This window comes from Epinephelus fuscoguttatus, linkage group LG18 (genome assembly GCF_011397635.1).
Source record: "Epinephelus fuscoguttatus linkage group LG18, E.fuscoguttatus.final_Chr_v1".
NCBI lineage: Eukaryota > Metazoa > Chordata > Actinopteri > Perciformes > Serranidae > Epinephelus > Epinephelus fuscoguttatus.
The window spans coordinates 40,516,841-40,532,460 of NC_064769.1; the positions used below are offsets into that span (position 1 = coordinate 40,516,841).

General features: G+C 43.6%; 1 protein-coding gene across 3 annotated transcripts in view; it reads right to left on the reverse strand.

The window, feature by feature from the left end:
* myo5b (myosin VB) overlaps positions 1-15,620 on the reverse strand; it is a 58,420-nt gene that overhangs the window by 16,028 nt on the left and 26,772 nt on the right. For all 3 annotated transcript variants that reach the window (XM_049604266.1, XM_049604265.1, XM_049604267.1), the window contains exons 14-28: positions 15,011-15,094; positions 13,541-13,675; positions 12,970-13,067; positions 12,518-12,604; positions 8,197-8,308; positions 7,104-7,315; positions 6,339-6,495; positions 6,006-6,245; positions 5,253-5,489; positions 4,891-4,984; positions 4,662-4,807; positions 3,491-3,610; positions 2,031-2,165; positions 1,882-1,947; positions 1,414-1,653 (exon numbers count right to left, since the gene is read on the reverse strand). In XM_049604266.1, coding sequence (XP_049460223.1) covers positions 1,414-1,653; positions 1,882-1,947; positions 2,031-2,165; positions 3,491-3,610; positions 4,662-4,807; positions 4,891-4,984; positions 5,253-5,489; positions 6,006-6,245; positions 6,339-6,495; positions 7,104-7,315; positions 8,197-8,308; positions 12,518-12,604; positions 12,970-13,067; positions 13,541-13,675; positions 15,011-15,094 — 2,163 coding nt within the window. The remainder of the gene's footprint in view (positions 1-1,413; positions 1,654-1,881; positions 1,948-2,030; positions 2,166-3,490; positions 3,611-4,661; positions 4,808-4,890; positions 4,985-5,252; positions 5,490-6,005; positions 6,246-6,338; positions 6,496-7,103; positions 7,316-8,196; positions 8,309-12,517; positions 12,605-12,969; positions 13,068-13,540; positions 13,676-15,010; positions 15,095-15,620) is intronic.

The following is a 15,620-nucleotide window of genomic DNA, read 5'->3' on the forward strand; positions in this document are numbered from 1 at the left end:
TTCTTGGCCCAAACAAATCTCTTCTGCTTGTTGCCTCTCCTTAGCAGTGGTTTCCTAGCAGCTATTTGACCATGAAGGCCTGATTCGCAGTCTCCTCTTAACAGTTGTTCTAGAGATGGGTCTGCTGCTAGAACTCTGTGTGGCATTCATCTGGTCTCTGATCTGAGCTGCTGTTAACTTGCGATTTCTGAGGCTGGTGACTCGGATGAACTTATCCTCAGAAGCAGAGGTGACTCTTGGTCTTCCTTTCCTGGGTCGGTCCTCGTGTGCCAGTTTCGTTGTAGCGCTTGATGGTTTTGCGACTCCACTTGGGGACACATTTAAAGTTTTTGCAATTTTCCGACTGACTGACCTTCATTTCTTAAAGTAATGATGGCCACTGGTTTTTCTTTAGTTAGCTGATTGGTTCTTGCCATAATATGAATTTTAACAGTTGTCCAATAGGGCTGTCGGCTGTGTATTAACCTGACTTCTGCACAACACAACTGATGGTCCCAACCCCATTGATAAAGCAAGAAATTCCACTGATTAACCCTGATAAGGCACACCTGTGAAGTGGAAACCATTTCAGGTGACTACCTCTTGAAGCTCATGGAGAGAATGCCAAGAGTGTGCAAAGCAGTAATCAGAGCAAAGGGTGGCTATTTTGAAGAAACTAGAATATAAAACATGTTTTCAGTTATTTCACCTTTTTTTGTTAAGTACATAACTCCACATGTGTTCATTCATAGTTTTGATGCCTTCAGTGAGAATCTACAATGTAAATAGTCATGAAAATAAAGAAAACGCATTGAATGAGAAGGTGTGTCCAAACTTTTGGTCTGTACTGCATATATATACATACATATATATATATACAATATATACATACATATATATATATATATAGATGTATGTGTGGTATTTTTGAGGTTAGTTTTGCTACTCCTCAGTTTACTGCACTGCCAACTAACCAGGTCTGCTAGGAGCTAGCTAGCCGCACCGCTCATGTGGTGATTACCATCACAACCTAACAATGTAGCTGCACAAACATGGTGGCCACCCTCTGGTCTTCCCCCAGGTCACCACCATGAGTAAGAAGCTCAGTTTTGAGCCATGAAACCACTTTAGCACTGTTAATTACGTTAGCTCTGTTAGCACTGTTAGCAGTGTCAGAGAGCTAGTGGTGCCAGCATGATTATTAATGCAAACACTTTGTTGATCAGTAATCATCAATGTGTTTATAATGACTCGGTGGGTGAAAGTAAATACTAGCTGAGTAATGACATCATGTTGCCGTGACGCAGCCTTTAAAACCAGGAAAACGCTCCTATCCAAACTCTCACACCATATTTAGTCTCAGATCAATTTAACATCAATATAAGATCGATATATTTCCCAGCTGTAATTCAGGATCCAAGTGTTTGCACTGACCATGTGATCGTTTTTCTCCTGGAGCTGTACGGCGCTCACTATCTGGGTCCTCAGGATCAGGACTTCCTCTTTGCGAGCGTCCAGCTCTTCATTGGCTGACTTGAGCTGACTGAGCAGCAGGTTGTAGCTGTCCTGCAGTTCGTTGGACGAGTTGTTTTGAGCTGCTCGCTCAGCGATGGTCTTCCTCAGCTCGTTCAGGTCGTTCTTCAGCTTCTTGTTCTCTGACTCCAGCTCCTGTCTCTGCACATGTTCACAGATGAAGTCATCCACATTTAGTGTCTCTCTGAACTCATCAAAGGAACATTGTTCAGATGTTTAAATGTGGATTCATTTATTAAAGTCATGATCAGTTTCACTAAACACCAAACTGACAGATTCAGATCAGAACCACATGAAAGCACTGAGGACGTCCTCGTGCTGACGGGGTCGGAGGTTACAGTGATCAGAGGAGAGGATGTGGTTTTGTACCTTGAGGTTGTTGTAGGCCAGGTCAGCTGTCTCCTGCTCAGAGGGGGGACTCCTCGACTCGGAGCCCTGTAATGAAGCAAACAGAGATATTAAAGGTGTGATCCACCGTCTCTGAGAGGAGTCTGTTCTGATTCAAACCAAAGTGTCACCTTGCGCTTGACGAGCTCCTCCATCTTGTCCATGTTGACCTGCAGTCTCTTCCTCTCCTGCTCCAGCTCTCGGACTCTCTTCTGCAGCTTCATGAACAGACTGATGTCCATCGCAGCCTTCTCCACCCCCATCTCCTGCACAGGTGAGGTGACTTACAGGTAAACTACAGCTTTCATCAGCCTGAACTTTATTTTCTCATGTTTCTCATAGAAACAACACTTTTTTTAAAAAAAAATGTGTCCAGTGATGTCAGAGAGCAGCAGTGAAACAGGCCGTCATGATGCTACTCTGTTCTCACCGTCAGTGTCCGCCCACTGAACCTGGCTCAGATTGTTATTTTAAAGTTCTATTTCCTCTGAGCAGGTCAGTTCATAGTTTCTGTCTCCACAGTAAAAGTTGTGGATGGTCCCAACAGAAGCGTTCCTTAGCGTCCCCATGTTTGGTCCCCCCTCTGTTGGGGTACCTAGCACACAGATCTGGTACTAAAAGGTGGAGCTAGCTTTGTGTTACAGAGTAAGATCCTTTGTGTTTGAACACAAATCACCATCACCAAACTCACCAGACTCATTTAAATAGTCACTGTAGCGTGTGTAGAGGCAGCATCTTAAGTGCTATAACATACCCAGCTGGAGAGCAAAGCCTGCGACTCCCAACCAGTCTGTTAGACGAACCACAACGGTTTCTCTGAGATTTATTTTTCGATTCTATCGGCTCTGAATGAAGTGTGTTTAATGATGTTAAAATGACTGTTTAGTTAAATGGAGTCCGGTTGGTTTGGTTCTTCTCTAGTCAAAAAAAAGAAAAAAAAACCCGACAGTAACCCTTGATCACCAAATTCTCAGTTCATTCTTGAATTAAATCCCTTAATGACCACTAAAATCTAGTTAGTTCATTGTTGAGTCCAAGAGGACATTTGTGCCAAATTGCCCTTTGGGCCTTCTTGAGATGTTCCGTTCATGGGAGTGAGATGGATGGACAAACTGAAAACATAATCCCTCTGGTCACAGTAATGATAAAGAGGTGTGTCTCTGTCGGGATCCTCCATCATGTGTCAGACACAACAACAATCTGATCCTGTCAGAGACAAACAAACACTATGATGCCGTGTTCAATGCAAATTTTCACATCACGTTAACCGTACAACATTAAACGCTACAATATTTTGCAATTTCATGTCTAATCGTGTCTTTACATAAACTTCTATGTGAGCTGTTTTCTTTGTGCCTGGTGTGAAGACAACATTAGTGGATGGACACTGACGGTGTGGACACTAATGATGTGGACAGAGTGGTCACACTACAGCCTGTCTCACAGCTGCTCTCCGTCATTATTGGACGCCTTTACAAACTGTTGCCTCCTTCAGTCACTGAGACACAGAGTGCACGCTGTCCCTTTAAAACCATGTGACCAGCTCCACCTGTTGGACCCCGCCCTCCTTCCCCCCTCCTCACACACTCACCTCCACCAGCTGGATGGAGTCCTCAGTGTCTCCAATCTCTGAGGTGGAGATGGACGGGTAGTTAGAGTCCGACTCCAGGCTGCTCTGATTGGACGGGTTCCTCCTGTGGCCGGGGTGGAACTGGAGGATGATGGGAAACAGAGTCACTGCACATAGTCAGCTGTTCCACTTATCTTCTTCTACTGTCACAGAGATAGCAAGAAACACCGCCCCGCAGCTGTATGACTCCACCCACCAGTCAAGTTTCTCTGACCTTTGACCACCAAATTCTAATCAGATCATTGATTCCAAGTGAATGTTTGTGCCAAATTTGAAAAAACTCCCTCAAGGTGTTCTTGAGAAATCTGTTCTCTAGAAAGTGACAGACAGGGTCACAGTGACCTTTGACCACCAAAAACCAATCAGTTTATCTTAAAATCAAAGTGAACGTTTGTGTCAAAGTTGAAGAAATCCCATCAAATAGTTCTTGAGATATTAGCAAAAATGTTTACGAAAATGAGATGGATGCAAAGTCAGAGTGACCTTTGAACTTCAAACTAATCAGGTCAAAACCAAATCAGTTCACTCTTGAGTACAAGTGGACGTTTGTGCCACAAATTCCCTCAAGGTGTTCTTGAGCCAACATGTTTGCAAGAATGAGACAGACAAGGTCACAGTGACTTTGACCTTTGACCTATTACGACCAAATTCTAACCAGTTCATCCTTGACTCAAAGTAGACGTTGGTGCCAAATTTGAAGACATTCCCTCAAGTCAGTCTTTAGACCTCTCATTCTCGAGGATGAGATGGAGACCACCAAATCAGTTTGTTAATCAGTTCATCCAAATTGTGCTAAATTTGAAGAGATTCCCTTAAGGTGTTCTTTAGACATTGCGTTCACAAGATTTGAACAGACGGACGGATGGACGGACAACTCCAAAACATAATGTCTCCGGCTGCAGCTAACGTCAGCGCGGAGTCATAAAAACAAGTTTAATCAGACAGCAAGTTTTTTCCTGACATTAGAAGTAGAATGAAACGTGTGGACGTCCCCACAGTGTCTCAGGACAGGAGAGGACATTGTGTACACTTGAAATCTTTGATCATTACTGAAGCAGAGTAGAGGAGCTGAGCTCTGAATCCCGAGGGATGTTGTCCCTCAGGTGAGGACACCTGGCTGTGATGGGGTCACCTTGGTCAGGGACACCTCCTCCTTCAGGTTGTCATAGCGCTGCTCCAGTCTGGAGAACTCTTTGAGCAGATTCTGGTAACGCTGCCGCTCATCATCCAGCTCCTTCTGCAGAGACGCCTCCTTCTGAGACATGCTGCTGCCGTCCTCTGAACAAAGACATCTGTGTCACAACTAAGTCTGGACATGATGAAGACAGACAGACAGACAGCTGGACGTGTTCAGGTCTCACCTTCACTTCTCTTTGACTGCTGAAGAATCTTCTGGTTCATCTCTTCTTTTTCACTCTTCAGCAGAGTGTTCTCCGTCTCCAGCTCCTCCACCCTCTGAGGACACACTCTGTGTTACTGAGATATACAGCAGACAAACACAACCTGTCCTCACTGTCCTCTGCTCTCACTTGTCCTCACCTGTCTTTACTCCTCCCCTGCCCTCATCTGTCCTGTGCTCTCACGTCTTCTGCTCTCACCTGTCCTCTGCTCTCACCTGTCCTCTGCTGTATTCTGCTCTCACTTGTCCACACCTGTCTTAACTCACCCTCTGTCCTCACCTGTCTTCACTCGTCCTCTGCTCTTACCTGTCCTCTGTCCTCACCTGTTGGAGCCCCAGCTTTTCGGTGCTGTGCTCCTCCTCCAGCCTCTTCCTGTGGGCGATGGCTTCCTGTAGCTCCTCCCTCAGCCTCTCCAGCTCCTCCTGCAGTGAGGTCAGCTGACCTCCTCCGACCTGCTGACTGCGGACGTGCTCCAGCTGCTTCTGCAGCTTGTCCACCTCCGAGGACAGACTGGTGTTGACCTGCACCAGCTGTTCAGCCTGAGTCCTGTACTCTTTGGACTGAGGGGGACACACAGACAGCATCATCAGGACACACAGACAGCATCATCGGGACACACAGACAGCTTCATCGGGACACACAGACAGCATCATCGGGACACACAGACAGCTTCATCGGGACACACAGACAGCTTCATCGGGACACAAAGACAGCATCATCGGGACACACAGACAGCTTCATCGGGACACACAGACAGCTTCATCGGGACACACAGACAGCATCATCGGGACACACAGACAGCATCATCGGGACACACAGACAGCATCATCGGGACACACAGACAGCATCATCGGGACACACAGACAGCTTCATCAGTGTGGAGATGAGGGAAGCTTTGACACTGTGCTGTTTATAAACTCATCATGTTGGACTTCCTGTTACTGACCTAAATTACTGATCAGGTTTGGCTATATGTGGTCAGCTGATGAAGAGGACTTCCTGCTGTTTGTTTGTTTGTTGTTTATTGTTTGGGTCAGACTGCGTCTCAGTGGACGGTGTGTGCTGCGTCTCTGTACCTGATCGTCCATCTTCCTCTGCAGCTGGACGATCTTGTTCTCCATGCCCGTGTTGAGCTTCTTCAGGTGTTGGGCGGAGCGAGCTTCGATCTTCAGCTGCTGCAGCTGGCGCTTCGCTCGCACGCATCTGAAGGCACACTGGATGGTGATGGCGGCTTCGCGCGCTCGTCTGAACTTGGTCCTCTGCAGCCAGCCGCGGACGTACTTCTGGATGATCATGGCCTTGTGGTGCAGCAGGAACTGCAGGAGAGTTGATCAGAGTGAGTGAGAGGAAGGACAGGAAACACTCTGCCTCATCATCATCATCGTCAGTGTGTGTGAGTGTGTGTGTACCTCCCAGTAGATCCGGCGGGTGAACATCCCTCTGGTGAATGCCTGGATGGTGACGACGGCCTGTCTCACCCTCAGATAGGCCCGTCGCTCTCTCACCATGCGGTACTGTTTCTGACAGATGAGGGCAGCTCGAGTTTGCCGCAGGAAGTCGGCATATCTGGAAAAATAACAGACAACGTTAGCTAGTTAAGTAAGCTAGCACACCAGCTAGTCGTAAAGTTGTTCAATTCCACTTGAAACAGGCGTTTGTGAGATGATTTTACATTATGTTTTTAACAGTGATAGAAATACTGATTGTTGGCTTGCTGTATCATCACAACTCTTTGGATTAAGTATGATGTAGTGACGTAAGTGTCTGCAGAGAAATGGAAATCACAGAGCGAGTTATGATATAACACTGAGAAGTGACTGGCTAAATTAAAAACTGATAACTGGATGCCCTCCTCTGTCAGCTTGATCTTGAAAAACAGCAGCAGTCAGACCAGCTGTCAGTCTTTGTGGTCAGCTGACGCTTCAACTGCTGCTCGCGTCAGACAGCGACAGTTAGCGGAAGGATACACGTGGGACCACGTCTGGTTTTCTAATTAAGGTGTTAACAAAGGGTCACCAGGAAAATTCCTGAACTTCCCGACGTTAGTCAGCGCCTTCAGTGTGTTTCTAGTTTCTCAGTGGAGGTGGAGTCAGAGGGAGATGGTGGACACCTCAGACCAGCAGGACACTGATGCTGCTGTGCGTCACGTGTCATCAGTGAGGTGAATGACTGACCTGCGAGCCAGGTATCCTCGGCCGTATCTCTGCAGAGTGATGGCGGACTTGTGGATCTTGCGATATCGAACTCTCTGCAGCCAACCTCGAACCGTCTTCTGGATCTTGATACACGCCGAGCGGAACTTGTCGGCCCGGAGCTTCTCCAGGTACGCCACCTGTCCTGCTCTGAAGAAGATCTTTGTCTTACCGAACTGGAACATGTCCGGCTCCTGATGAGACACAACAGGAACATTAACCATGGTCATGTACTGAAGAGGTAACAGTGACCCTGCTGAAAGTTGACCTGTGACGTCACTCAGCTGCTACCTGAACACCTGATCTGTGTTCAGCTGGTTTGTGTTTTGCCTGAACAGAGCACACAGTCAGCTACAGTCACACACACACACACACATACACACCACGTCACAGTTTAAATCAATGTCTGTGAAAACACGGACGCTTTCAAGGGGGACACCAAAGATTAGAGATCCCCTTCTGTTCCTGAGATATGATGTTAAAACATGATGATGTTTTGTCATAATTAGTGAATGAATTCTTGAGTTATGGCCAAAAACATGTTTGTGAGGTCACACTGACCTTTGACCTTCAACAACCAAAATCTAAGCAGTTCATTTTTGAGTCCAGGTGGACGTTTGTGTCAAATTTGAAGAAATTCCCTCAAGTTGTTCTTGAGACACTGTATTCACAAGAATGTGACAGACAAGGTCAGTGTGACCTTGACCTTTGACCACTAAAATCATATCACTTTTGTCATCACTAGAGAATGAATGCTTGAGTCACGGACAAAAACATGTTTGTGAGGTCACAGTGACCTTTGACCTTCAAACACAAAATTCTACTCAGTTTATTTTTTAGCCCAAGTGAACATTTGTGTCAAACTTTAAGAAATTCTCTCACAGTATTGTTGAGATATTGTGTTCACAAGAATGAGATGAGGTCACAGTGACCTTGACCTTTGACCACCAAAGTCTAATAACCTGTCACCTGTGGTCCAGTCACCTGTTGGGAACCACCGCTCTAAAGTTTTTCTACCAAACATTACAAATCAAACGAGTTCAGCCGAAGAGGAAGTTTGAATAAAGTTTCTCACCTTGATCAGAGTCTCCAGCAGGTTTTTACACACCAGCTTCTTGTCAGCTGACGTCATGTCGGACTTCTTCAACAACACTCGATACCTGCTGAAGAAGTCTGGGTACGTCCACCTGGAGACACGAGACACGAGACACAAGACACGAGACATTATTGCCTCTGTGAGACTCGACAGTACAGACGTCTGGTCACAGCCAGGCAGCTGCAACATGTCCTCTGGTCAGAGATTCTCCAGCGTCTGAAACTGGGTCAAAGACGTGGCATGTCAATTCTGGTGTCCCACGCATATTTATAATGTTAAAAATATATAAATATTTCAAAACACTACATTATGTTACTCAGCTCTCCCCTCTTCACTTACTCATATGAGTATTCACTGTAAGAAATGAAAATTTAAGGAGCTATTGAGCTCAAAAGTACCAAACTGTCCTTCCTGGGTAACGTCCCTGCTTAAATCTAAGTACAAAAATGTCCCAAAAATGTCTTAATCTTAATAAAAGCATTAATTATCTACTGGGGCATAATTGTGTTAATGTTTGCAATGACATATGCAAATATAGTAACAATGCTAAGCTTATTTACATTTTAACGCAAGAAAAACTTTTGTCTCCATATTTGGATTTCCATGATGTCCTTCCTGGGTAACAGACCATAGTGGCTATATATTACCATATTTGGATTTGGATAGTCATGTGACAGACTGTTGCATCAGCCAGAAGATTCTGCAGGACCCCCAGAACACATTACAAGGTCAGAAAGTCTCTCTTAAAATGTTGATATTTTGACCTTTTTGGTCACTGGTGCGATATGTCCTCAAATCATGTGTCTTTCTGGATAACGCTAATAAAACATTTATGATGTTTATATATTCAAAAACTACCTATTTCATGTGAAATATGACATTAATGTGTTGAAGTTTAAGTTATAGTCTTCCACAGTAGGCCTAGTTAAAGCCTGATTATGAAGGGAAAATTGTTTTTTTGTCCTCCCTGGATAACAAAGATCTTCTGTTACCCAGGACATGTCCTCTGTTATCCAGGACATGTCCTCTGTTACCCAGGACATGTCCTCTGTTATCCAGGACATGTCCTCTGTTATCCAGAGTGGACATGTTTATCAGTGCAGATTTATATTAGTGTCTATAGCTTTTTAGGCATTGACTTGATAGTGTTATATTATATTAATAACAATATTATGTATTTTTTTTTAACTTTCATGGCATTTGCTGTTATTTATCTTGAATTCATCTGATTCAATGAACACAGGCCATTATCATAGATTTTTGTGAAGTTACTGTCTAAAAATGAACCAATAATAATGCTATAATCTAATATTTATGTTTTTAATAAGGTTTTAGTATAGCTTTTGATGTTTCAGGGTCAGTTTTGTTCTTCCAGATGCTGCTGTCTGATAAAGAGAGGCAGAGACTATACAGGGCCAGGAAGAATGCTGATCCACAAGCTAGGGCTGAGTATCTTGAGGAAAGGAGAGCAAGTTATTGTGATTTAGTGAAGGCAGATCAGTAAAAAGGAAAAAAAAATATATCAAAATAGGTTTACACTCATTGCAAAAGGCTTAGATGTTTTAGACCCTCCTGTTGTGTTGTGAGTCAAACTGACCCGTTTCAAAGTTTAAGAACACAGAAAACATGTTTTTATTAAGTTCTGGAGCATGAAACCGTTTCTGCTGGACTTGATTAGTGTAATGAACATGCTTTTAATGTGGACAACACTTTTATGAAAATGTTTTATTCTTGTTTTTTAGAATCTGTTTTAACATTTTCATTTATCAGCTGGTATGGGTCAATCACCCTTATAAACAAAAGCCGGCTTCATAACATAGTTAAAGTGTGCAGCAAAATTGCCGGCCTAACATTAAATGACTTGACGTCCTTGTACCAGGCTGGGATCTTAAAGAGGGCCCAGTCAGTCCTGGCTGATCCCAGCCACCCTCTGCACGGAGAGTTCAGGTTGCTTCCGTCTGGCTGCAGGTACAGCCAAGTTACCTGCAGGACCAATAGGCTAAGGAACTCTTTTGTTCCGGCTGCCACTGGCCTCCTAAATAAGGCACTTTAACTTTGATTGTTGTTGTTGTACTTCTGCCGTCATTATATGTGTCTGTTTTTTTTATGTGTGAGATTGCTGGCTGCACAACAAATTGCCCCTCGGGGATAATAAAGTTTTCTTTGACCTTTGACCTTTAAATGAAAAATGACTACTGACACGGCAGTGATAATGGAGGAAGGGTAAAAATATCACATTTCTTGCAAATCGAGTCACAAGAGAAGAGAATGACAGCCCAGGAGGCTCTGGAACATATCCTTGATCAGGATAGTGAAGCTGAGGAGGAACTGTCTGAAAATGAAGAGGATCTTGAGATCAGCTCTGATCATGATGATGAATTTTCAGACCAAGAGAAACATTCATATCAAAAAATGGCCAAATAGAATACTGAATGCCTCATTTTTGCCAGTGTACTAAAAGAAATCAGTGTGAAAGTTATTTTTTAATGAAAAACAAGTGAATTCTCATAAGTAAACGATGATCTGTAAACACCTGATTACATTAAATAATGATTACATTAATGTCAATTGAGCTAACGATAATGTTTATAGAGAAAAATATATTTACCTCCGCCAAGGAGGTTATGTTTTCACCGGCGTTGGTCTGTTTGTTTGTTTGTTTGTCTGTTTGTTTGTTTGTTTGTCTGTTTGTTTGTTTCTGTGCAAAATAACTAAAAAACTGATCAACGGATTTTGATTAGATTTTCAGGAAAGGTGGATAATGGGATAAGGAACAGATGATAAAATTTTGGTGGTGATCGGTTGAAGAAAAGTGGATAAAATAATAAATGAAGTCTATGGTCTGACAGCCTTAGCAGCAATTAAGATGGTGAAAATAGCGCCATCTGGTGGCAGGAAAGCACGTCTTGTTCTACTTGCTAAATATTGTTGTAATTCTAAAGTTGAAAATAATGTTCTGTGTTGGAAAAAAGAAAGTGAAAAATACAAAAAAACATTTATATTCTGTGTTGGTACAAAATAAAAACGAAGTAAATACACCACAGTGTCTCCATGGTGAAGACATATATAACCTCATAATGATAGTGATGCAAATAACCTCACTGTGATGCAGGCTGCAAAATCTGATGCAGAGGGGGAGTGAATAGTTTTAAACTACTTTCAGATGGTTAAATATCCACCGGGTCAACTCGACCCGGGAACATCATTGCATTACTTGATAAATGAGTTACACTGTTGCATGAAATGAAAGATTAAAAAACATCTTTTCAGATCTTTAACAGCTGTCAGTCTCTCTGTATTATGTATGTTTGTTGAAATGATGTTCTGAGACAGCCTTTAATGATAATTACTTTGAAATCTTGCAGCATGTCATTCCTGGTAACAATGACACAGTCAGGTAATTTAACCCAGATTTTCATGTTACATTACTCAATCATGTTTCTTGAGTTGAGGACACAATAACAACCCTTTTACCTTTACGATAAAACATTTTAAGACATTTCCATCTTTTTTCTCTTTTTGGCATGGAACATTGTGTGATCAACAGCAACTGATGAACCCATTTCAGTATAAATATCCAAATATATCACATTAATTGTGTTGAAAATGTTGTTTTCTGAGCAGTAATTGTTTGTTGAGCTCTAACTATAGTTATCTATAAACTTTTATATGCCAACAACGGCAGACATTTTAATTAATTTTCAATTCCATTCTCGTTACCCAGGAAGGACATTTTCCATGGAATTTTCTATATGACTGACTGAAAAATGTTAATTGTATTTTTAAAATGAATCCCTTTTGTTGAGTTATATACAGAACACTCTAATAAAGATAGAAAGTGCCTAAATTGGCATTTTTAGCCAATTTGATTTATTTTCAATTTTCAAATCCTTATTCGTCTTTGACCCAACTACAGATTTAAAAACTCAGACGTGAGAAAATAATTGTCTGAGTGACTGAAACCAAAGTTAAGGTGTGAACGCTGACAGGCGTTGCCGCAGCTCTTCTTCCTCAGGCTGCTACCTCGTCACACACACACTCACATTATTAGATTTGCTGAGGAGAGCTGACTGTGTGTCATGTGAGGCCTCGAGGAAACACTCAACGGGAGATAACCAGGCTTTAACCCTCAGAGCAGACTGACAGGTAACGATGCCGACGATGCCGATGATGATGATGACGTTGATAAAGCAATAAAAACTCGATGTCTGATTTGAGCCTGAAGCAGAAGCTGGGACCAGGACAGTCTGAAGTGTCACGACAGAGGAAGAGGAGGGAGAAGAAGAAGATGACGACTCACCTGGATGGATACCCGGCCGCACTGATACGGATGGTCTCCAGGACTCCGCAGGCTCGGAGCTGCTGCACGGCTCGCCTCGAGTCGAACCTGCAGCCACAGGAAACACTTCAGATCATCTTCATCACATGTCAAACCAACACTGAAGTCTTCCTCCTACCTCGTCTTCTGCTGTCTCTTCGACATCACACACCCGCAGGCTCAGTGTGTCCACAGCCCACTGTCTGTCTGTCTGTCTGTCTGTCTGACTCAGACTCAGACTCATGTGACTGAGGTCCATCATCTAATCTAACAGGAAGTTGTCAAACAACAGGCCATCTGTTGGGCCTCAAACACACTCCTGTCTACACACATGATCTACACACAGCTGGACACAGGGAGGAGGAGGAGGAGGAGGAGGAGGAGGAGGAGGAGGAGAAGGAGGAGGAGGAGGAGGAGGAGAGAGTCAGACTCACGTGAACGCCTCTTTGTCGTCATTTGGTTTGATGCAGCGAACGTAATGAGGAGTCGTCGCATTCAGAGTCTCCATGAGGAGGTGAAGAGAACTGCGGAACTGAATAACAGACAGGAGTTACAGAGACCTGCAGAGACCTACACAGACCTACAGAGATCTGCAAAGTCCTACAGAGACCTGCAGAGTCCTACAGAGAACTGCAGAGACCCGCAGAGTCCTACAGAGACCTGCAGAGACCTGCAGAGTCCTGCAGAGAACTGCAGAGTCCTGCAGAGACCTGCAGAGATCTGCAGAGATCTGCAGAGACCTACAGAGACCTGCAGAGAACTGCAGAGTCCTACAGAGACCTGCAGAGTCCTACAGAGACCTGCAGAGATCTGCAGAGTCCTACAGAGACCTGCAGAGTCCTACACAGACCTACAGAGATCTGCAGAGTCCTACAGAGACCTGCAGAGATCTGCAGAGTCCTACAGAGACCTGCAGAGTCCTACACAGACCTACAGAGATCTGCAGAGTCCTACAGAGACCGGCAGAGTCCTACAGAGACCTGCAGAGACCTGCAGTGAGCTCACCTGATGTCCCACAGTCTTCCTGTGCTCCTTGTTGGGAGCTTTGGGGGTGGTCTTCGCTGCGCGGACATTCACTCTGGAAGACTTTGGTGGGACGATGTCGTCCTTCTCATGGAACAGATCTGCTACCAGCTGAAACTGAGAGGAGAATCTGGACTCAGTCTGATCCCAGGAAGACGGACAATCACTTTAAAAACAAATGTCACTGCAGCCCCGTTTCCACCGAGCGGTCCAGTCCAGTCCGGTTCAGTCCAGTCTAGTCCAGTTCATAGTTTCTGTTCCCACAGTGAAAGTTGTGGATGGTCCCAACAGAAGCGTTCCTTAGCGTCCCCATGTTTGGTCCCCCCTCTGTTGGGGTACCTAGCACACAGATCTGGTACTAAAAGGTGGAGCTAGAAACCCTGCAGTCTGATTGGTCAGTAGAGGACGCTCACTCTGGTTTTATGTAACCTCTGTTCATACATCAGTAAACTACAACTATAAAATGAAAGAGAAAAAAATCACTTCATTCACTGGGCCGACTGCCGGCAACTTTTAATTAACTTTAATTTAAGAAATTTTTGGACATTTTATGAACTTCTGAACTTGAACTTTTTTGGATGTTTTATTTATATCAGACAATTTTTTCCAACCTTAAAATAATATTTTTCTGGACACTTCATTAACCTTTTTTGGACATTTACTAATATTTTTCAGACATTTATCGACTTTTCTTTTTAATATTTTATCAATTTTTTTTTATATTTTAATAATATTTTTCAGACATTTTTTTGGACATTATATCAATATTTCAACTGAAATTTGAGTAATACTTTTCGTCCATTTCATTTAAAAATAAAATTCTGATGTTAATCAACATTTTTTGGACTTTTTATAAACTCTTTTTGGACATTTAAACAATATTTTTTGCAACATAGCTTGCAACATTTCAATCATATTTTTCGGACATTTTAGTAACTTTTTTTTGACATTTTACTAACATCATGCGGACGTCTTATCAGCTTATACTTGTTATTTTATCAGCATGTTTTCCAACATTTTAACAATATTTTCCTGACATTTAATATTTTTCAGATATTTTATGAACTATAATCTCTCTCTCTCTCGCTTTATAAATAAAATTGACCGATGAGTAAATGAACACCCAGCAGCTCAGTAGAAACAGTCCGTCACCACACGCTGACCTCGGAGCAGTATCAGAGCGTCAGTGTGTGATGACACGTGATGGACGAGTGAACAAACACAAAAGCTTTGACCCACTTCCTCCTCATTAACCCTCTGTGTGCCGTCCTGCCCTCGGCTGCTCTGTGACATCACACAGGATTAAACTTCACCTCACTCCTCAAACTGAGGAGCCTGAGAGCAAAGACATTCGTCCAATCAGATTCCACCGGTCAGAGGAACAGGAAATGTTTAAATAAACACAGTGACATGTGCAGAGCTGTGACTGGGCCGGGCTTCTGTGGTTCTTACCTGACTGGCCTTCAGGATGTTGATCTGCTCCTCGTACACAGTGTCTCTGTTCTTCTCCAGAAAGCCTTCACACTGATACTCCACCTGTCAACACAACAACAACAAATACAGAACTGGTCACACTGACCTCTGACCTTTGACCTCTGAGTCTGAGCAGTTTGTGCCAAACCTGAAGGAATTCCTAACCCCCAAATTCCACCAGATGCGTGTTGGTTGCGTCTGCGCTCCAGAACGGCAGCAGAGCTGATACGTTTCAACTCTAGTCAATGTGTGTGTTTCCACCGGCTGCGTCTCCGTCACAGCTCCGGAGCCCTCCGCAACAGATACACAGGACTTCTATTTTTGCCGGACGCTGGAGCACAACGCAGCAATTCAGCACAGAGCAGATCGTGCAGGGCAGGAAGTCGTGCACAGAAACAAAATAAAACTTCCGGTTAATTTTCAAAATAAAATACACAGTGTTCACGGCGGATCATATTTCCCTGCACTACACCTTAAAAACGTCATAATGGGCGGAGGCAGGCCTGAAGTCAACAGGTCAGAGGTTTCCAGACGTCATTTCACCCTGCTGACACCATGGACGAGGAGATGTTAATCATGGAGGTGCACC